Consider the following 22,141-nt stretch of genomic DNA (forward strand, 5'->3'; position numbering starts at 1 on the left):
AGGAACGAGGAAACTCTGAGTTCACCAGGAACCTTTTTATTTAAATATATAAAACATGGTATTTTGGCAAACATTCATTTTCTCATTAAATAAGGTAAAATCACTGAAGGAAAAGGCATTGCATCAGTAAAAACCAAGGAGAAGCCACCCTGGGAACATGTGCCCAGGGCTGGGGTGTTGGATGCAGATTTACTATTTGACAGATAAAGCCTGTGAAGCGCCAGCCTGCGGTAGGTACAGCTGGGAACTAGTGATGGGGTTAAATAAATGTCCTGGCAAAAGCAGCTCTTTATTAGGCACTAAATCCAAACTCTACCTCTGAACTAGGACAAACTGATGAAGTTTTACCCACGTGCTCATCTCTTCCCTCTGTGTCTCAACACTTCACACCTCACACCAAAGTGAACTAAGCAACATCTACCTGAGGAGAAGCTGCCCCAGGGCAGGGAACAGCTCCTCAGAATTCCCGTATCAGTCCATAAGGCCACACGTTTTTTGGGCTGATCCCTCCCTGTCAGGACTGCAGGAGCAGTGGCAACATTCCCACCCACAGGCACGAGGGGCGGGATGGACACTCACCCCTCCCAAGGGCTGGTTAAAGCTGGGATTGATTTAAACACTGAGTAGCTCTAATTCTCAGGTACTTCACTACAAAGCACTAAGGGACGTTACAGCATCTGCCACGTGCTGAGGGGATTGATCCAGGCGGGATTGATCCAGGCGGCTCTATATGACACGGGAGCCCTTCTCACTCGTTAGACTAAACTAAAACAGGACACGGACAGGACACATACGACGACGGCGCCACGACCAGCTCCCCCCTCCCGGCTCTGCACCTCCTGTGCTCCAGGTGAGTCTGCTCCGCTCCCATCCCAGGATTCCGGGTGCCCTAAAACGAGCTGCTGGAAGCTGTGGTCGTCAGGCGCCTCCCGATGTAAATCCTGGGGGTGGGAACACAGGGTCAGGTCAGCGAGGGCTGTGAGTCGCTGACACAAAGTACAGCACACAAGAAACACCCCCCTCACCAGGCCACTGCCTCTGGAATTCCCAGCAGAGGCAGCACTAAGCAGGAAAATCAAGTGGAGCTCTGGAGCTCAGTCCTCACCCCAGTGACTGACCTCGGTCTGGTACCACTCCCCAGCTCTAGGACCCAGCACTTAGCCCCAGACTTCCATCATGCTTTAATTGCCTCTGGCAGTTACAGGTTCATTTTGGAAGGACTGAGTGAGCTTGATGTTCCTTTTACAGGATTATGTGGACGAGATCCTGACTTTGTGCAGGAAGAGAACCTGTGCCCTCCCCATCCTGAACGATGCCGGGGACACTGTGGGGACAATGGGAGATTTGGGCAGAGCCCCCTCTGTCCCTCCACCTCCTTCATCCCCTCACCCTCAACTTCCTTGGTAAGGGTCAGTTTCTGTGTCCTGGAGCTCTTTCTAAACCCCAAATCATAAAAAAACCCCAAGTCCTCATTTTTTTGTGTGTCTCCCATCTCTTTCAGGTGTCAGTGGAACCTTAAAATCTATCAAATACTATTTTTGCCCTTTGCCATTAGTTGTGAGATTAAAGGTCTCATCTCCAGTGGAGCCAAGAGTTGTGTAACTACAGCTCCAACGTACAAAACTCGTTTCACTGCCCCTTAATTGTTTTGAGAAATTCCCAACTAGTGAGGAAAGCAAAGGAAAACTTGGAACCATCCAGCAATATCAGAGGCAGGAAGCACTTCCTGAATAACCATCTGTCCCCCCTTCATAGAAAAAGTTACTCCTCTCTTGGACAAAGAGGGAATTGGTAATCAGAATCAGGCCTGACAGAAAACAGGTAAAAAAAATCTACTTTTTTTTTTAAATTGAACCTTACCCCAGTCCAATGGCCAGCAGGTGAGAAAGCAGCAGGGATGGGAGGAAAACCTTCAGGAATTCTGCAGAGAATATCCCCCCTTTCTTCATGACACTGGTGTTCCTCATGCTGAGGGTGGCTGTGCGCCGGGGGTGCTTGAAGAGGAATTCCCTGGGATTGGGGAGGAAAGGACAGGCCCAGCAGTGAGAGATCTGTGCTCAGGACTGGGGCAGGAAAAGCTGCAGAAGGCCCATGCAGGGGCTGTGCCAGCACTCACTTGGGGGGGATGTTCTCAGGCCGGCTGGACCAGTCCCAGATCCAGTCCGCGTTCCGCCGCAGCAGCCGCTCCACCTCCCTCCTCCTCTCCAGGAAATCCTCCTCGGACTGGAACAGACACACCATCAAACAGTGCTCGGACACAGGGCAGCTGTGAGCTCCCAAAGCTCCTGCTCTGCTTCCAGGACCATTCCCTAGGTCAGCTCTGACACTCAGCCCTCCTATCCATTCCCATTCCACTTCTATCGAAGTATTCGGATCCCAGAGCAAGATGGGGAGCAGGGAGATCTATCCCCAGAGTGGGATGTGAGTGGCAAAGACCATGTTCCATATCCCGTATCCATATCCCATATCTGATCAAGTAAAGGCTGCCCTGGCAGTGAAATGCCAGAGCCCTGCATTTAATCCTTACACACAGGATCCAAAATATCCCCAGGTCTGATGGACACTGGGCAGATGGGTTTCCTGCCTTTTCCCAGCTCTCAAGTCTGATGGACCCTGGGCAGAGGCTTTTCCTGCCCGTGCTCAGAGCTGGGCAGGTGCCACTGAAGCTCCTTGTCAAGCTCCGACAAGGGAATAATTCCAGTTGTGTGAATCTTCCTGGCTTTGGGGCCATCCTGGGCACCCAGGTGGCCCCACCCAGGGCTGTGCTCACACCTGTGCAGGGAATAAATCCTCAAAAAACATGGCTTTGCTGTCAGGTGAATCCCAGCAAAAACGCTGAGTAAGAGCAGAGCTCCTGGCTCAGCACAGCTCCATTCCATGCAGCCAAGGCCTGGAGATAAAAATAGATCCTGCTCCCAGAATTCAAACATCTCTTGATGCACACACACACACAGGATCGAAATAAAACTGCCCAGGCAGCTGGAATTCTGATGGCTTTCTAACTTGGGATTTTTTGTTTTCAATCTAAATAATGATCTTGAAACAGCTGAGGGGTGTTTCTGAAAATATAAAATAAAAATAATCATTTCCAGTACCATTTTTAGCTACCTAAAGGTGGGTCCTTGGAGTCCTGCAGGAGCAGAGATGATGGGGAAATTCACTTCCTTTAAATACTTCCCTCCTCAAAATGTTTTGTAATTTATGTTTTTCGTATTAAAAGCTAATTTATTACACTGCAAACTTCAGATTTCAGCCTGTTATCCTGCAAGCTCTGCAGTGATAAAACATGGTCCATGTACAGCAAGCTTTCCTCCACTCTTGTCTCAAACGTATTTACTCACTCTCCTTGCAAGTGTATAAACAAACATACCAAATGAAATCAGAAATAACTGAGTTTTCCAAAGCACCATTCAGGTTAAGTACCAGGTGTTAAAAAGCCTGGAATCCCATGGCAGGGCTTGGAAGTTGTCTGTTATTGGCTGCCACAGTTAAATGACTCTAGAAATTCTTGATGCTGTCGAATTCCCTTTTTCACTCCTAATAAACTGGTGGAGGTGCATTTAAACACAATTTTTTTGTGGGGGATGCAGGAAATGTACCCAGTTGGCAGCCAAAGGGGGAGGGGAAATCCTTCTGAAAAATCTGTTACAGATTGAAAAAACCAAACCAAAATATCCACAAAAGTCAGGAACAAACACTCCCAGCCTGGATCTCCCAAGTTATTCTGAGTTATGGAAGTCTCTGCTTCAGCAGCTCCCCCTGTTCCTTCCCAACACCCTCTGAGATTGAGAACTTCCCTCTCCCAAAGCAAGGTGAGGTTTTTACCTGGAAGCTGTTCTTTTCTCCACTGCTGTGACTCTCTATCTCCAGAGCTCTGTGACTGTCCTGAGGGGTCTGGGAACGAGGAGGGCTGGAGGAAAACAGAAGCAAAGGGAAGGAAGGATCATTAAGTTTTCCATGACACAGTTCCTGCACCAACAGCCACTCAGGGCAGTGATGTGCACGTTGTCCCCAAGTGCCCTGACCACGACCTAAGGGATGGATCTGTCAGTGGGTGCCACAACCCATCACAGTCAATTTTCTCTGATTTCCAACACTCTGCCCAGATTCCTGCTGCCCAGAGCACTTACACCATAACAACGGGCAGAAAACGAGGGGTATCAGAGAGGTTTGAATTCAATCCAAACAAGCCAGGTGAGACCAGGCAGTTCTGCATCCCACTGTCTGGCTGAGTCCTGGAGTTTCCACCAAAATGCAGTCAATGAATTACTGACACTCCCTGACCACCTGCCCCAGGGCTGAGTTGTTGTGTGACACTCCTGGAAATCTGTTTTGTACACTTTGTCCCCTTTCCCTGCCCCAGGCACCACCCTGTGTCCTAACATTTAAATACCAACCTTTACCCAGGAAACCTCCCTCTGTGCACACACATGGACGCATGTAAATACATGGACACATGTAAATACATGGACACATGTAAATACATGGACACATGTAAATACATGGACACATGTAAATACATGGACACATGTAAATACATGGACACATGTAAATACACACACATGGATATTTCTGTGTTTGTCTGTGCCTGGGACACCAGGTGCCCTTGTCCATGACCTTCCCTGTGCCCAGCAAAGCCCTGCTCACCTGTCACAGTGGGAGCTCTCCCTGGAGCTGCTCCTGCCTGACTCGTGCTGGGCATCCAGCAGGATCTTCTCCATGTCCCCGTTGTGGATGGAGAGGGAGGCTGGCACTTGCTCCTGGCTCCCCGAGGAGGCAGAGCTCCCACTGCCATTCCCGTTGCTGCTGAAGTGCAGTTCCACCCAGGACCCTGCTCGGCAGAAGGAAAACCGAGCCCGAGTGACCGGAGAGGTTTTGGTGGAGACCTGGGAGCGCCAACCCTGGTGCTCCTGCCCAGGGTGACAGCACAGGGACATACAGTGCCAGCCCTGCCTCCCTGCTCATAAACACCATGGAATGCCGGAGAGCAGGGGAGCTGGGAGCGAGCTGGGGAGGCTCACAGGGCTGGGGAGCAGCTGTTCAGTGCATTCTGTCTCCCTCTGCAGCTGAAGATCTTTTATTTTGGGTTATATTTCATTTTTATTGCTTACCATAGGTGGCAGCCAAACAAAATAATCTCAAGGTCTTTTGCTGCCAAAGCTCATTTATTCACTTATTGAAATTATTTTGGGCTGCAGAGCCCAGGGACTGTTTTGTTCAGCCTTTCCCAGTGCTGTTTGTAGGTGTTGCTGTGAAGCAACAGCGGGTGCGTGGCAAGGCCTGGCATGTGTCTGCTCCTCACAGTATATTTAACACTGTCACGTGGGCTTTGTTTTCCTCAGGGAGGCAATAATAACTCCCTCCTAGGCAGGGACCAGCTCCCTGCAGGGCCTGGGGCTGTTCCCTCTTTTACAGAATCTCGGAGTGGTTTGGATTGGAAGGGACCTTAAAGCCCATCCAGTCCCACCCTCTGCCATGGGCAGGGACACCTTCCACTAGCCCAGCTTGCTCCAAGTCCTGTCCAACCTGGCCTGGGACACTTCCAGGGATGGGGCAGCCACAGCTTCTCTGGGCAACCTGAGCCAGGGCTTCAGCACCCTCAAAGCCAAGAATTCCTTCCCAATATCCCAACTAACCCCTCTGTCAGTTCGAAGCCATTCTCCCTTGTCCTGTCGCTCCATCCCCCCAAAAATGAGCTCAGAGGACAGAAAATACCTGAATTACAGAAGTGCCCATGGAATTGTGCTGTGGAACACGTGTGGGCCAGGCCCAGCAGTGCACAGGGAACAGCAGCAAGGACAGGAGGAGGACAGGGGGAACTCCCTGAATTCTGGGGAGCACAGCAGGAAGGATGTCTAAGGAATAGCTATGGAAAGGAAGAGACAGATAGTGGGGTTTGGGCTGTTCCTGCTCCCTGAGACAGAACTCAGGGTGTAAAACCACAACAGCTGGAAGTGGATGGTCTTCAAGGTCCCTTCACACCCAACCCATCCTGGGATTCCATGGCAAAGAGAGTAGAGTTACAGGAATGCAGGAGGGGAGCAGCCAATGCAGGGATTTGGCATGGAACAGGAATATCAGACGAGCAAAGGTACCACAGATATCCTGGTTGTGAGAAGACTAAGGGCCCAGGAATTACATGGAAATAGCACAAAGCCAAAGTGCCTCATCTGCACAAACAACAGGAGGATCCAAAGATCATCACCTGAACAGCCAAAACACCAAAACCCCGCTGAATAAACACACTGTGGGTCACCAAGTTTTTCTTCAAAAAACCTCCTCCCTGACAGCTGGTTTGTTGTTGTTTGGGTTTGTTTGGGAATTTTCCCCTCCACGTGACATGCCTGAGGGTGTGTTTGGAGCCAGAAAAAACCTTCCCTACCCTTTCCCCCGAAATTCAAGGGAGCTCAAGTTGTTACCAAAGAACAACCACAACCACTGGAGCTCAAATCAGGACTATCTGCTGAAATCTTACAGGGTACAGTGCTGGGAAGGGAAGATAAAACAGGGAGAGCATTGGGATTGTAACAGCTGGAGCACAGTGGATGTGCTTCGCACATTTCCCTCTTTTCCCTCTTCCTCTGGACACTCCCCAGAGTGAGGTTGTGCTGTGATATCATCACTTAGAGATAAAAGAGCCTGTATTTTTACGAAGCTGGAAACACAAGCAGACCAAAGCACACGCCAGGCGATGGGAACTGGGCAGGTGAGTCACGGGGAAGGGCTCTGGAGTGGGTTTATCCCATATTCCAGCACTCTGGGAGCACAGGCCAGCATTAACAAGTATCTGATCAGCCCTGGAAACCCTAATTTTGTTAAGATTTGGCTTTCAGAGCCTGAAGCCAAATTCAGCAGAGGGCTGGCAGTGCCCCGTTAAAACCCCCGCTACAATCCCGTGCCAGTGGCCGCCCGGACCTGCCCCTTTCCCGGGAATTTCAGCCCGCCCCAGATGTTTCCAGCCCGATCAAACCCCGGTCCCTGTGACGGGCCCGACCCCCCCACAGCCGCTGCCCCGGACGGCTCCCTGTGGGGGGATGTACCGCAGCGCACACACCTCATACCTCAACCACCGCATATCGTGAATATCGCGACCTTGAAAGGCCCCGCGCGGACCCAACTCGCAGTGCCCGGGCCGTGACCGGCAGCGCAGCGTTCCCCCGCCCGCGGCCCTGCGCGTTCCCGCCGGGCCAGCCCCGTCCCGGCCCTTACCCTGCAGGTTCTCCTCCTGCGGGCTCTGTCGCGACATTGCTGCGGGGCGGAGCGACACGCGCTGTGCGGGTGGTGCTGCGGCCGCGGCGGACGGACACGGTCTGACCGCGGCACCGCCCGCCGCGCGCCTGCCGCGCGTCTTGGCATGACGTCACGCCGCACCGCCCTCCCATTGGTCGGCGCGGGGGGGCGGGGCGCACTCTCCCCCCCCGGCCCCCCAGAGCCCCTCGGGCCGCCATGATTGGGGGGGGGGACTGCTCTGGGGGAGAACAGGGACTGCCCCGGGGGAGAACAGGGACCAGCAGGGATGATTCCGGCAGGGAATGCCGTGTTATCCCGCTCCCTGCCTGTCCAGCGCCACACACCGCCCGCCCGCTCGCTGTCGGGCCCCTGCACGGCGCCTCACACAGGGCACACGGACGCTGATGGGATTTCGTAGGAAACACGTCTGGTTGCAAAGTCACAACTTCTGACCGCTAAACCTGCGCCCGACAGCAAATGGCACGTGGCCTAAATAGGTGATAATCACAGTAATGGCACGTGGCCTAAATAGGTGATAATCACAGTAATAGATAGTCACAGAATCACAGTTTACCCTGAGTTGGAAGGGACCCACAAGAATTATGAAGTCCAACACAGGACACCCCAAGAAAATTAATAATTAATAAGAATTCCTTCTCCTTTTTCTCTTTAATTGGTTCTGCGGTGCCACCGGGGTTCTCCACAGAGGACCACTTAGGAAAGACTCGTCATTTGAAAGCAGATACTGATCTGCTGGGATTTTATAAAGACAAACACGTAAAATCTGATTTTATTTAGCCAAAATGTTATTAACTTGATGAGAGCATGCAGGCAGTTTCTTCAGGCTGGAATTGTTGTCATTCGTGCCTTTCCACAGCCCAAGTGAAATACACGTGAATGGTCAGTGAATTACTGTGACAGTGAGGAATACTGGCTTGTAACATCCCCAGAAGGACAAGGTCAGGCTGTTATTGATTCGTGCGTTGTATCTGCACAGCCAGTGCATTGTTGCACAAAGAGGAGGAATGCTTTGGCCCGTGAAGAAGTTTTCAGCTCCAGTTCTACAGCTTTTAGTCCATCCTTAACATACTATTTCCCGCACCTCAGTCTGGCCTCCTGGCACTTTAAGGCCATAAATTAAACCACAACAAGTTCCACCTCAACATGAGGAAGAACTTGGTTCCGTGGAGGGTGGCAGAGCCTGGAACAGGCTGCACTTCAGCCACCAGCCTCTCTGAGCCTGTCAGTGCCTAAATTATCTTCCTTGTGTCCGGGTCCAGGAAATCTGCCAAGAAATTTGTATTTCATTTGCATGATTAAAAATCAATTCTGTTCTACTCAGGAACTTAATAAAAAATTGTTCGTGGCAGAACAAAATGCCAACTGTAATTAAACAATTGCACGAGAAGCAGGTTCCCTGTGTTTGCGTGTTTATTTATGCTCCTGCTCCACGGGGTGACAGAGGAGCACTGGAGCTCATCCCACAGCACTCTGCTGCTCTCTGCTGCCCACCAGGGCAGGGAATCCAGGAAGCCTTCCCTCGGGGAAGAACAGCCAGTTCACCCTTCCAGGAAGGTGTTCCTCTCCTCCTCGTTGGCCCTAACTGGGATGTGAGAGGAACAGAAATTCTGTGTTCACGTGATGAAGGGCTGCAAGGCTCAGGAGCAATAAGGGGGGTCATAGAATCATGGAATCACAGAATGCCAGACTGGTTTGGGTTGGAAGGGACCTTAAAGCCCATCCAGTTCCACCCCCCTGCCTATGGCAGAGGCATCTTCCACTAGACCAGGTTGCTCCAAGCCCCATCCAACCTGGCCTTGGGCACTTCCAGGGGTGGGGCAGCCACAGCTTCTCTTTCATTAGTCATTGGAGAAATGCTTTTATTTTCATATAAAGCTTTATGCTAAAAGGTTTTTGGTTACTGACAGAAACGCCTCGTGCTGTGATCAGGGAAAACTGAAAATTGTGTTGGAGGAAGCCTTTGAAAAGTTATTGATGCATTACACTGTGATCCTCTGCCCATCTGGGACTCTAATTTTGTTTATTGTATGTCACCAGACCAATCATGTGTTGATTAATTCCTTTTAAAACAGGGACAGTGACCCGCCTCCTCCATGGACTAACGAAGGCAATAATGTGGGTACCAAGTCACACTTGCTGCTCACACAGCTTCAACTTTCGGTTCGGTTTTCAGCCTATGGGTTTGGCCTGACAGGGCAGCTTGGTCCAGTTGTGAGGGACAGGTGTGTCAGGCACTGCACAAAAGCTGTTTATAATCCCAAACTGATGATAAACTTACATTAGTTTAGAAGTGGATGATATTGATTGAAGTTTCTTTGGTTTCTTGTAGATAAAAATTAAAGTAATCCATCCCACGTTTGAATGGATATGGTATAAGACAGAGGGGATTTCAGGACTCATTTGAGAGAATGTGCCTACAACTCCCTGACAGGAGTGGGGAGCCAGGTGGGGGTCGGGCTCTGCTCCCAGGGAACAAGGGACAGGACAAGAGGAAACAGCCTCAAGCCGTACCAGGGGAGGTTCAGGTTGGACATCAGGAGGAATTTCTCCATGGAAAGGGTGTACAGGCATTGGAAGGGGTTGCCCAGGGAGGTGGTGGAGTCCCCACCCCTGGAGATGTCCAAGGAAGGATTGAACGTGGCACTCAGTGGTCTGGGCTGGGTGACAAGGTGAGGATTGGTCATAGGTTGATCCCTGCTGGAATCTGAGAACTACCTGTCTCCATCTGGTTTTTTCCCTGCCACCAAGGGGTTAGTCATTAACCTTCCTGCTGCCTCTGGAAATTGAACCGTATGGATATTTTATGCTGTGCATTTCTTGGAATGGAGTTCATCATTAACCACCCAGCTGCTCTCCAGTCCTTTCTGAGCTGCTCCTGCTTATCCAGACTGTTGATGTGAGGAGCAAACTGGTCTAATGGAGGGTGTCCCTGCCCATGGCAGGGGATGGGATTAAATGAGCTTTAAGGTCCCTTCCAGCTCAAAGCAGTCTGGGATTCCACAATTCTATGATTTTTTCCATTTGGAGAGTTAAAGAAAAAAACCAAACCCAGACCTGCTTCTGGCACAACTGCTGCGATCCCAGGGCTCTGCTGAGTGTCCTGTGCAGTGTCTGTCACATTTATCTCAGCAATTCCTGAGCAGGAGGCTGAGGAGACACTTCATGCCCTGTTTCTGTAGGGAGTGCACAGGGTTCTCCCTGTAAAATCACCTGTGAAATCCCCTGGCCAACCTCCAGCTCGGTGTCACAGTAAGGTGTAAGTGTGCTGGCACAGCTAAAAAGGGCACAAATCCATGTTTGAACCAAACCCAGAGTGCTGCTGGTTTGCTTTTGAACCTCTGCAGTGAAGACACTCTGACCGCTCCCAATGGGAATCAGAAAAGCAGAACATGAAAATTATTTCAGCTCTGCTTTACTTACTAAGTTCAGGTTTTTAAAGCCCATTCCCATTTCTGTACAGCTCAACCCATGGAAGTTGCCAGAGGAATGCTTTCCCTGACTTCTTGCCAGCTGAGAAACAAACCCCAATTCTTTGAGTGATGCAAACCGCTGCCGGGCTCTTGCTGTACATCGCTTACAACACTGCCTGCAACGTGACTTGTTTTGCTTACAAACTGCCACAGAGTGTTGCAATTCAGCTCCAAAAATAGAAAAGAGTTTTATTTATCCCACTATTTATCCCAAAGCTGTTGTTGTCCCAGCTCTCAGAGTCACAGCCAGTCCTGTTGTCTCCAAGTGCTGCTACTTGTCCCTTTGGCAAAGGATAATTGAACCACAGAGCAGGAGAAACACAGCAGTGTTATCCACAGAAATAGGAACACATTTCTAGGAACCTGGTTGGAAGTCACAGATGTTTCTTGGCTTCGCATTTTGTTGCTGCAGAGAGTTGGGGGCTTTGGACTCAGGGAAAACCAGGTTTTTAAATGGAAAGTTCCAAATTTTTAGGTACTGTTTAAAGGGGGGGAAAAAATCCAGACTCTCCTTCCTGAAACTAAGACTGTGGTCCAGGGTGGGTTTCTGCTCCCCAGCCCTACAGTTGGATCACCCTGTCATTCCTGTCAGCAGTTCATGGACAGCACTGGGAATGGTTCTCAATCTTCTTCCCAGCCTTTCATGTTTCTTGTGTCAGGAAGACACAAAACCCAAAAAGTAGGCCCCATATCTAGAGAATTTGTGGAGTGAGGCTGTTATAAGTATCTTGTACCCAAGTGCATTTATTTTATGTGCATTTATTGTTCATTTCTGATGGAAAGAGGAATTCCCAGTGTGCTGTGAATACTGACAATGGGTATTTTCTCAGTTATGAGGACAGTGGGACACAGCACAATGGGGATTACAGACCTGCTTTATATCCACATGCTTTAGTCCTCAAATCCCACCTTACAGGGCCTTGGAATGACACTTGCCTTTTCCTGCCATATCACCATTCCCACATAACTTCAGAGCATGGCATTACTCAGAAAAGCCATTCCTGTAAGAGATACTCTCCAATGTTTGGCCCTGCACTTCCACGGGTACAGATTTCCATGGAACATGGACCTGCTGGAGTGAGCCCAGAGGAGGCCACAGAGATGCTCCAAGGGCTGGAAACCCTCTGCTCTGGAGCCAGGCTGGGAGAGCTGGGGGTGTTCACCTGGAGAAGAGAAGGCTCTGGGAGACCTTAGAGCCCTCTCCCATGCCTAAAGGGGCTCCACAAGAGCTGGAGAGGGACTTGGGAAAAGGGATGGAGGGACAGGACAAGGGGGAGTGGCTTCCCACTGCCAGAGGGCAGGGATAGATGGGAGATTGGGAAGAAATTCTTGGCTGTGAGGGTGGGGAGGCCCTGGCACAGGTTGCCCAGAGAAGCTGTGGCTGCCGCATCTCTGGAAGTGTCCAAGGCCAGGTTGGATGGGGCTTGGAGCAACCTGGGCTAGTGGAAGGTGTCCCTGCCCATGGCAGGGGGTGGAATGAGATAAGGTTTAAGGTCCCTCCATATCCAAACCAATTTGTGATTCCATGATTTTATAACTTGATCCCATCCCCTTTTCTAGGATCAAGTACAAAGGTTGGTGTCTGGTTTTAAATCCAAATATCCTTCATTCCCTCCCTGCCCTTTTTTAGTAATTCAGCCCTGCTCCAGGAGCAGCTCCGTGCAGATTCCAGCCGTGCTGGATGCAAAGCTTTGGCTGCATAATTAAGCTGGAAATGCCAATTCCTACAGGCTCATCCCGGTGCGCGGGGCCCTGAGCGGCGGAGGAGCGGGTTTCCCGCAGCATCCTCGGCTGGCTCCGGGAAGGGAGGGCTCTGGAGCCGGGAGCGGTGCTGACGTGCTGCCGGAGCTGCAGTGACTCCGCAATGGCTGAGGCTGCTGGCACGGAGCGCATCCCGCCGGCCCGGAGCGCCCGCACCGCGCAGCCTGCCCGGGAAACCTGCCCTTAGCTCCGCACTGCTCGGATCCGCGGCGGGTGAGCACACCTTACTCTGGGGTTGGTTGTTGTTTATTATTTTTTATTTTCTTTTCCTTCTCTGTCCTCTCAGTGCTTCCCCGGACCGATGGATGCATCACTCCTAATCCGATCCCACTGTTCAGAGGACGGAGGGGGAAAATAGAGTCGTATTCAGCAGGGATGGATTATTTTTTTTAGCCTTTTACAGAGTGAATTGTAAAAATCCCTTTAAATGTGTCTGCTGAGAGCAACCTACAGGTTTTATCTGAAGTGCACTGCAGGCAGGGGCTGATGCTCCCTCTGTGCAGCAGGATGGAGCGGCGTTAGATCCTACCTGTGCTCATTAATTAGTGCCTACCTGTGCTCATTAGTTAGTGCCTACCCGTGCTCATTAATTAATGCCTGTATGTGTTTATATGTGCCTACATGTGTTTATCAGTGCCTGTATGTGTTTATGCATCTATAGATACGGACATAATGTGTGTTATATAGACAGAGATATATAGGTATATAGACATATAAATGTATAGATGTGTTACATATGACCCATCTGCTGCCTAAAGGCTTTGTAGGACCCATTTTCAAATGTGATGTTTTGCATTCTATATTTGGGGTTATTCCACCCCCTTCCCTTTGGTGTGGTTATAACCACGGCTCTGATTTGCAAAGCTTTGCCCTTGGATGCCAGGAAGGGGATGGCTCTGCCTGGCACTGGGTCCCCGCTGTACCTTCCTGCTCTGTTTATTCCTCAGGATCTTACAGCAGCTCTGTCGTGTGTGATGGAGTTGAAATGCCAGGGCCTGTGATTGCTGATAAATCTCCTCTGCAGCTGTAGCTGTTGGTGTTTGGGGTAATACATGGGATGATGAATTGCTGTAACAAATAATCTGTCTCTGTGCTCACCAAGGAACTGATTCAAGTATTTCCTGTTTGCTGAACTCCATCGACTGCGTGTCTCGGAACTGCTTCCCATTACAATCCTATACCTGTCAGGAAATCAGTCTCCATCCCTGGAAGTGTTCCAGGCCAGGTTGGATGGGGCTTGGAGCAACCTGGTCTAGTGGAAGGTGTCCCTGCCCATGGAAGAGGATGGTACAGGTTGAGCTTTAAGTTCCCTCACAACCAGTTCCCACAAAGAAGTCTGGGATTATGATTCTATTCTGTGCTATTTAACCTGTTAGGTTAAAAAAAGAAACTTCTTTATTTTTCTTTCCCAGCTGCTCGCTCCCTCAGTGGTTTTAAATGTCATTTATCTCATCCACATTCCTTTTCCTTGCAGTTCATGTGATGCCTCTACTGACGCTGTTTAAAATGCAGACAGAAATTAGAAAGCACATTGGAGTGGGGTTGGCTTTTGCCTGTTATTTCTCACATTGTGATACTTCTAGAGAGATGCATGTGGCACAAAATAATAATTTCCTGGCAGGAGACACTCGCAGCTTAAGTCTGGGCTCTCAGCTGACATGCAGCATCCTTGTCCTGCCCCTTGCTCTGCACTTTGGCTCCTCTCTGTGCATGGAAATGCTTGGAGGATGCTTAAAATATGCCTAGAAATTGAGAGTTTCACAGGGACTGTCTAAATACCTTTGCAGTGGAATTTCTGCCTGGTTTGTGCTGACTCTTGGCAGCTTTCTGAGTTGTAACCTGCAAATATCAGACTTTAGGAATCTTAATGTTTGTAGTGGTGATTAAAGGCCAATGACACCAGTATGAGGCCACAAGAACGCCCTGACCAGAGGAAGGTGCATTTGTCACCGGGTCCCTGATGGAGAGAATAAGACCCCATTTTAATAAGGCTTTAAAGAATGTGCTGAAGGCCCATTGGTTGTCTTGACAAATACCAGTCTGGGATATATTTGTGGCACTGTGTGCTTGTAAATCCTTCACTTATTACACGTTCAGTTGTCAACACCTCCCACATGGTGAAGTTTCACCAAGTTTCCCAGAGCAAAGTGACTTTGCTTCACTTTTTTTTTTCTTTTTGCTTCCAAAATGCATCTCTAAAATATTACTTTTTATTGCAGACGACTTGAATTCAAAGTAGCATCAGCAAATAAATGTTACCAAGTGAAGGCCTTTAAATAATAATCTGTGTTAACACTTGCCCTTAAAATATATGTTCTCATCTTGTCACCTTCTGCAGTGCAGCTCTTCATGCATGATCAGCAGCAGAGGTTCAGCTTAAATGGAAAAAATAATTAAAAAAGCAAGTTCTAAAAATTTTACATGTGCCAGTTGACTGTGATGTAGGATTTGAACCCATCCAGCTACTCTGGTAGTGAGCAATTTTAAGACGCATAACAGCTTTTGTACTAATGTATTCATGGTAAAAGCAGCCAAATATTAGCCAATACAACAGAATTCCAAATTAAATCACTCCTGTGATCCTGTCTTTATTTGCCCACGTGTATCTGCATGCAAAGGGAAAGGGAGCTTGCCCCTAGAGCATCAGGTGTTGGATACTATTAGTGGCAGAATACTCATTAAACCGGGAAAGGTAATTCCTGGTTTTCCTTTGGCAATTACAGGCAAGTGTGCTGTAGTCAGATAAACCCCAAAAGATCTCAGGAATTTAATATAGTGCTGTAGAAATGATTCTAATGGAGAATGACATCCTGCTAGAATTTTTAAAATCAGTTCAGTGCAGATCCACAGATGGTTATTTCCAGGCACATGTGATCAGGGATTTGTTATTCACTGGTGGTGCAGAATCGAGAGGAGGGTTCAATACATTTTATTTGTGGAGCTTCCTATAATCCCCCAGAGGGACCCTCCATAAAAGCAGAGGCAGTGCCTGAGGAAAGACAGTTAGGAAAGGCTTGGGAGAATGTCTGGAGGACAAAATTAGTTTCCTCAAACACACAGGCCAGCAGCAGGGTGTGGAGTGTTGGCTTTCCTTAAATCCCATGGATATCCTGGGTTTGACCACTGGTGCTGTGGTCAGTCAACCTTGACAAGGTCATGTGCAAATGGGGACACTTAAGAAGAGTCAGTTTAAGCTCAGAGAGTCTTTTCTATCCTTTGAACTAATGTTTCTGGTTCTAGTTTTCCCCTGTTGCTGGCTCCAGTTCAGCTTTCCCAACCTGAAGCCCAGCTGGTTGGTGAGGGGCTGCAGGCTGGGCCCCTCAGCTTTCCCAGCTCATTGGGATGGCAACAGAGAACCATAGAATCATGGAATGGTTTGGGTAGGAAGGGACCTTAAAGCCCATCCAGTCCCACCCCCTGCCATGGGCAGGGTCACCTTCCACTAGACCAGGTTGCTTCAAGCCCCGTCCAACTTGGCCTTGGACACTTCCAGGGATGGGGCAGCCACAGCTTCTCTGGGCAACCTGATTTCCCAGGACTGAGAGCTGCAGCTGGTCTGGAAAGCTGCTGCCCAAGTGTTGGATGTTGTGCACTGGTTTTGTCATAGTCACAGCCGGAATTTATCCCCTGGGAGCAGCTCGGTGTGGATGTGAGCAGTGCAAGGCTGTGGGGTGGGAAGCTGCTCGGACTGGCCGTCACTCTGTGGCCACCCTTGTTTCTCTGGTTGAGCCCTTTGAGAATCAGAACAGGGGTAATTGGTTCAACTCAGGCTTTTAGCACTAAAAACCATCTCTTCTTTTGGCTGACTGCTGTTATGTCTCCCGTGACCCCTGGTTGTGTAATCCCTGTGTCCCCTGGCACATCCCGATGGTAGGGACAGAATTAATGGGCTCCAGATGGCACAGACGATATTTACTGGATGTAAATCTGCACCAAACTCCTTATTAATGGGGTTTAATTAAACAGAAATTGCACACAAAGCCCTGATTCTGATGCCACTGAGACAGTGTCAGAAATCCTACTGCCTGCAGGGCCTTGGGATGTACCCAGAGGGACAACTTTGCCAAATACCTGAAGTGGCTGAAGATTTACTGCTTCACACCAACTTCCAGCAGGACTCCTACAGTAATATTCCCATGGCCCTCCTGACAAGGGTTTGCTGCATGTTAACTAATTCTATACTGAAACAATGATTCTATTCACTTGATATTGGATTACTTTTCCAGCTGCTTCCATAACAAATTAATTCCAGCCATGGTTTGTAACGAGAACGTGTCTGGTTTGGATGAGGATGGTGCTGTTAAAGCAAATCTCTTGAGGATGCCCATTTGCATTCTGGTTTGAGTGATGGTGTGGTCTCAGCATCCACAATCTGGATTCCTTTTGGATAAAACTGAACCAGAAGGTGTTTTCCAACCAGTAACTGGTGCTCACAACGCAGGACAACACTAGACTTTGAAGTTCCATCAAAATGTTCCATAATATTGTCTTTCTGTAGCAACAGGGTTTGTTCTCGGATATGAGATTTTCTTACTTTATCTGTAGAGAAATAATAGCAAAGAAAGGTAATGAGAAGCTTGAAGGCAGAGTAAAATCTAATATCCAGAGCACAGATTTTCTTTACCTCCAAGGCTGTTTCAGATTTTCACACAAATCAGAACAAAACATTCCCTACCTATAGTTGATATGGTCGTGTTTGTGTGTTGAAGCAGACAGTCATTTAAAGCCCCAGCCTTGTCAATGTGGGGAACTGCAGAGATCTCTGTGCCACGATGTGATATCTGGATTTTATCCTGGTTCAAGGACAGAGCAGCAAGTCCTGAGGGCTTGGTCCATCACAGTAAATATCCAGTGATTTATGGGACACTTTTATCTTTACATGTTGCTTGTGTTGTTAGGAAAAGAAAATTATGAATCACCATGCATTATTTCATTATTGTCTAATATCATAACTCCTTCTTGCCTGCTACTCAGGCCAGATTATCCTGACAGTGTTCCTTGGAAAACATTGGATGGGAAGGCCAGTTATGGTTCAGAAACCATTGGAGTATCCAGTGATGTCTCAGGGAGAAGGAACAGGACACACAGAGCATGGCTGTGAACACACAGGTGACAACTCTCACTGCTCAGCTCTTCCACCCACTGTCCAAAGCCCATCCCTGCCTAGAAAATGGTAGGATACACCGAGCACTTTGGAGCTTGCTGACAGGAACATTGTGGGAGAGTGAGTCAGGTCTGGCTGCTGTGACTTGGGTGGTGGTCACTGGAAGGGTCAAGATCTCTGGTTTGCATTCAGAGTCAGGGGAAGCTGCAGGCACAGGAAATGTTCACATGAAGTCAGTGAAGTGCCCTGGTTTGGGCTTGGACAGAGTTCATTTTGTGCCTGATAGCTGGTACAGGGCTGTGTTTGCATTTAGTGTGAGAATAATAGGGATAACACACAGATGTTTTGGTTGTTGCTTAGCAGTGCTTACACTGGTCAAGGACTTCTCTGTGTCCCTTGCTCTGCCAGCGAGGAGGGGCTCAAGGAACATGATGGAGGCAAGGCCAGGATAGCTGATCCAAACTGGCCAGAGGGATATTCCACAGCACAGAACAGCGTGTCCAGGTTATAAACTGGGGAGAGTGGGCCAGGAGCCACTGATTGCTGCTGGGGACAGGCTGAGTGTGGGTTAGTGGGTGGCACTTGCCATTCTTGAGGTTTACTCCTCTTTCTCAGTTTCCTTCTCATCATCATTATTATTACTCTTATTACTTTTTACTGTAATTGTTCATAAACCACTGGTTTTACCTCTTCCTGATTCCCCTCCCCATCCCACAGAGCAAGGGCATGGAACTGAGTTCCCAGCTATAGTTAAACCACAATCAGCCTTTTTGGTGCCCAAGGTGGGGCATGAAAAGTTGAGATTCCAACAGATCTGAGCAGAGTGTTACAAGTACTGATGGATCCCAACTTTTCCCTACCTGAGCTCTGTGTTACCAGCTGTCCTTGAGGGAAGCATTATGGATTTTGGTTTTGTAACCCAAGCCCTGCTGTTTCCCCAGAGCTGCTGGATGCCATGGCCAAAGCTTGGAGCACTCTTGGGACTCTTGGGAGCCTTCCCCTCGCCCAGCAGTGCCTGCAGGGCTGGCTCTGGGGGGCTCAGGCAGCCCTGTGACACCAGGGCAATGATTTATTATTTATGCTGCTTGTGGGAGATTCATTATACAGTTTGACACTTCTGCAGTTTGCTTGTGTCTCCTTTTTCTCAGTGTTTCATGCAAGGCCCCTCCAAGTGCTGGTCAGGGGGCCCAGAGGTGGTGGAGGGGCCAGGGGTGGCTCATGGCACCTACAGCCCCATCACACCCTGGGCTGTTCTGCTCTGTCCTTGTTACTTCCCAGGGAATGAGGGAGCTGGGGAGGCTCAGCCTGGAGAAAAGGAGGCTCAGGGGGAACCTTCTTGCTCACTGCAACTCCCTGACAGGAAGGTGGAGCCGAGGGGAGGGGGTGTGTCAGGCTCTGCTCCCAGGGAACAAGGGACAGGACAAGAGGAAACGGCCTCAAGTTGTGCCAGGGGAGGTTCAGGTTGGATATTAGGGAAAAAAATTTCATGGAAAAGGCTGTCCTGCCCTGGCACAGCTGCCGGGGGCAGTGGTGGATTCTTCATCCCTGGAAGTGTTCAGAAAAACTGTGTATGTGGCACTTGAGGATGTGGTTGGTGGTATCTGGGTTTGGACATTTGGACTCAGTGATCTCAGAGGTCTTTTCCCACTATAAAAATTCTACTATTCTGTGATTTAGCAGCACAGTCAGAGACAAATCAAAACAAGCCTTTGGAAGAAGGGGATATGTTTGGGTTTAGTTTTCTCTCCTTTTTCTGAGCTTTCCTGAACACCTGGCTGGTTCCTGGATTTTCACATGCAGAAATTCCAATTCCATATCTTGCCAATCCCAGTTTACAGGGACAAAGCCATCATTGCCAGAACTCTGGACTTTGCTGGTTTGCAGAGTTGCAGTGGAAGGGAATGTCATTATGTTTTACTCCCTTAGGACACGCTCAGGCTTAGCAGGAGTTAAAGGGGCTGAGTGCTGGCAGGTTCTCCTTGTTACCTGTCAGTCACCCAGCAGGCCCAGCAGCCTGACCTGCTTCCAGCCTGAGGGAGCTCTGCCAGGCAGCATTTTCTAAACAAAGGCAATTTTGTACTTTATTTGGTCTGGGAATTGTTTTTTGATTCCCCTCTTACCAAATATCAGTGTGTCACCTGAGACTGGCTTATGGTTTTGGCCTGATAAGGTTTTATAACCACAAATTAAGCAAAAAGCATAGTGGAGAAGCAAGCAACCCAGAAAGTGGGATATATCTCGGATGTGAAGAGGAATGGAAAGAAATGCATGCTTGATGCCCTCCTGGAGTTGTCCTGCAGGAGGTGAGAGGTGGGTACAGATGGCTGAGACCGGGAAAGCAGAGAGCACAGGGATGGGGAGTGTCACTGAGGTTGGTGTCAGAGGTACTATCAAGAGCAGACAAATATAACTATGCTCTTTTTCCCTCAAAGTTTCTTTTTAGAGGTTTTTTGTTATTATTTTGTTTGTTCAAAGGGAAAAGCTGAAATGGGAATGTGTGAAATTAGTTTCTTCAGCAGTGCCCGGTAACCAGCAGGATCCCACACTGGTGTGGGTTGGAAGGAACTTTAAAGTTCATCCAGTCCCAACCCCTGCCACGGACAGGGACATCTTCCACTAGACCAGGTCATTCCAAGCTCTGTTCAACCTGGCCTTAGATGGCAGGAGATGGTCAAACTGAATCTGGTATCAACAGAGAGGGCACATCCCAACCCACAGGAGGGTGGGAAGGTGAATAAACCCCTTGGAACAACCACAGGGAGCTGCAGAGAGCTCTGCTGCTGTGTGGGTTTTTTCCCTTCCAAAGCTGAGCTGAGGTTTGGATGTGTTCTACTGTAAGAGCAGTAACAGTTGTGTGAGGGGGAACAAGTTGTTGGTTAAGTCGATGTTATGCACAAACATGTGAAAGTACAGAGAAATAGGTACTCTGCTAAAAATATCATTGCTGTCACTTCAAAATAAGCCACTCAACAACTGCATTTGGCACTGAAGGTATTGTAGAGGCAGGAATGTTTGTTCTTCTGTTTGTATTTCCGTGTCAATCAGCACAGTGGTATCAAGGAGTGTCAGTGAGCTCTGGAGCAGATGTAGCTCCTGGGAAGGGCTGTCTGCACAGACATGGATGTACATGTACATCCCCAAATCGGGAGTGAAAGGCAGGGAGCAAAGATCCAGGGGGTTGTTAGAACAACAGCTGCATCTTTAGGATGGAGTTTGAAGATGTTATTGTTCACCAGCGTTAAATGACACCAGGTAACTGCATTACTAATGAACCTTGCCCTGGGAACAGTGGAATTGCTCCAGCCTCCAGCCAGCCCTCGGGCAATGCCTCAGCTTCCCCAGCATCCATTAGCTCTTCAGCACTTCTTGGAATTCCCTGTTTCTAGGAATGCTTGCAGTTACTCTGGGTGGGATTTAAGAGCACTGTGAGCACCTTCTGTCTGTTCAGCATCGTTTTAACCCTCGTGTTGCAGCCTCTGTCTGTGCCCCAGCTCCAAGCACAGGGAGTCTCACGGGGACAGAGCAGTTCCAGAGCTGGGGCGGGTGTTGTCCATGGCACTGTCTTGATTAACTCAGGGTATGTAAACAAATACCAAAGGACCACCTCTGCATCCTCCCAGACCAGTAACTTCAGTGCCCCCAGTGCTGGCCTTTGCCTGTTTCACTGGTGCCATGGACTCCCTCAGTGACTGTGGTGAAGCTGCTGAGCAGCTGTTCAGCATCAGCTTCTTGGTTCTGCTCACCGGGGGAAGGGTCTGGAGCACCAGGAGCAGCTGAGGGAGCTGCAGGGGCTCAGCCTGGAGTAAAGGAGGCTCAGGGGGGACCTTCTTGCTCTCTGCAACTTCCTGACAGGAGGGGGGAGCCAGATGGGAGTCAAGCTCTGTTCCCAGGGAACAAGGGATAGGATGAGAGGAAACGGCCTCAAGCTGTGCCAGGGGAAGTTCAGGTTGGATACTGGGGACAGAACCCGCTCCTGGGTGTGTAAACAAATGCAGAAGCAGCCTCAAAGCATCATTCCCTGGGGTGCCTGGGAGGATTTTGCCCTTTGTGCGTCTTGTGGAGATAACCTTTAGTGCTTGGATAGTGCACTGAGGTGGGTAGTATTGCCTGTGACTTGTGTGTGTCATATTTACTAAGGAATGCTGTACTTGTGGCATCGGGAACATCATTTCATATTAATGAGACTCAGGTATTTAAAGTAAGATGCATGCAAGCTCAGGTCCCTCCAGTTTCCCTGCAGTTCTGAATTCCAAGCCTGCTTGATTCACTTGGAATCAAAAATTTTGATATGTTATTTCGTGTTATTTGTAGGACAAATAGGTTTTATTACATCTAAACTTAGGCCATAACCATGCAGTGGGATTGGTAGGAGTCATTTGTTACACCAACATTGTTATTTCATTGCTGTTGGGTTTTCCTGGGAATCTCCAAACCCGTTTCTGGCTTTGGGTCGTGTCCTGCCCACTGCTGACTTAGAGATGTATTGAACATCAGAAATGTGAAGGGAAAGCCTGAATTGCACAAACTTTCCCCTGGGGATTAGAATACTGTTTCA

General features: G+C 49.1%; 2 protein-coding genes across 18 annotated transcripts in view; one reads left to right on the forward strand and one right to left on the reverse strand.

Annotated features, from left to right (window-relative positions):
• Positions 1–20: 20 nt before the first annotated feature.
• BNIP3 (BCL2 interacting protein 3) lies at positions 21–7,341 on the reverse strand. Its single transcript, XM_032694494.1, has 6 exons — positions 7,210–7,341; positions 4,648–4,831; positions 3,826–3,910; positions 2,117–2,223; positions 1,861–2,010; positions 21–941 (listed from the first exon to the last, which is right to left on the reverse strand). Exons 1-6 carry the CDS (start codon positions 7,244–7,246, stop codon positions 890–892), a joined length of 615 nt encoding a protein of 204 aa, XP_032550385.1. The 5' UTR covers positions 7,247–7,341; the 3' UTR covers positions 21–889.
• Positions 7,342–12,587: 5,246 nt separating this feature from the next.
• JAKMIP3 (Janus kinase and microtubule interacting protein 3) overlaps positions 12,588–22,141 on the forward strand; it is a 69,167-nt gene continuing 59,613 nt past the window's right edge. For all 17 annotated transcript variants that reach the window (XM_032694477.1, XM_032694478.1, XM_032694471.1 and 14 more), the window contains exon 1: positions 12,588–12,695. The gene's annotated coding sequence lies outside the window, so the exon portion shown is untranslated. The remainder of the gene's footprint in view (positions 12,696–22,141) is intronic.

The sequence above is a fragment of the Chiroxiphia lanceolata genome, chromosome 8 (assembly GCF_009829145.1).
Source record: "Chiroxiphia lanceolata isolate bChiLan1 chromosome 8, bChiLan1.pri, whole genome shotgun sequence".
NCBI classification, from domain to species: domain Eukaryota; kingdom Metazoa; phylum Chordata; class Aves; order Passeriformes; family Pipridae; genus Chiroxiphia; species Chiroxiphia lanceolata.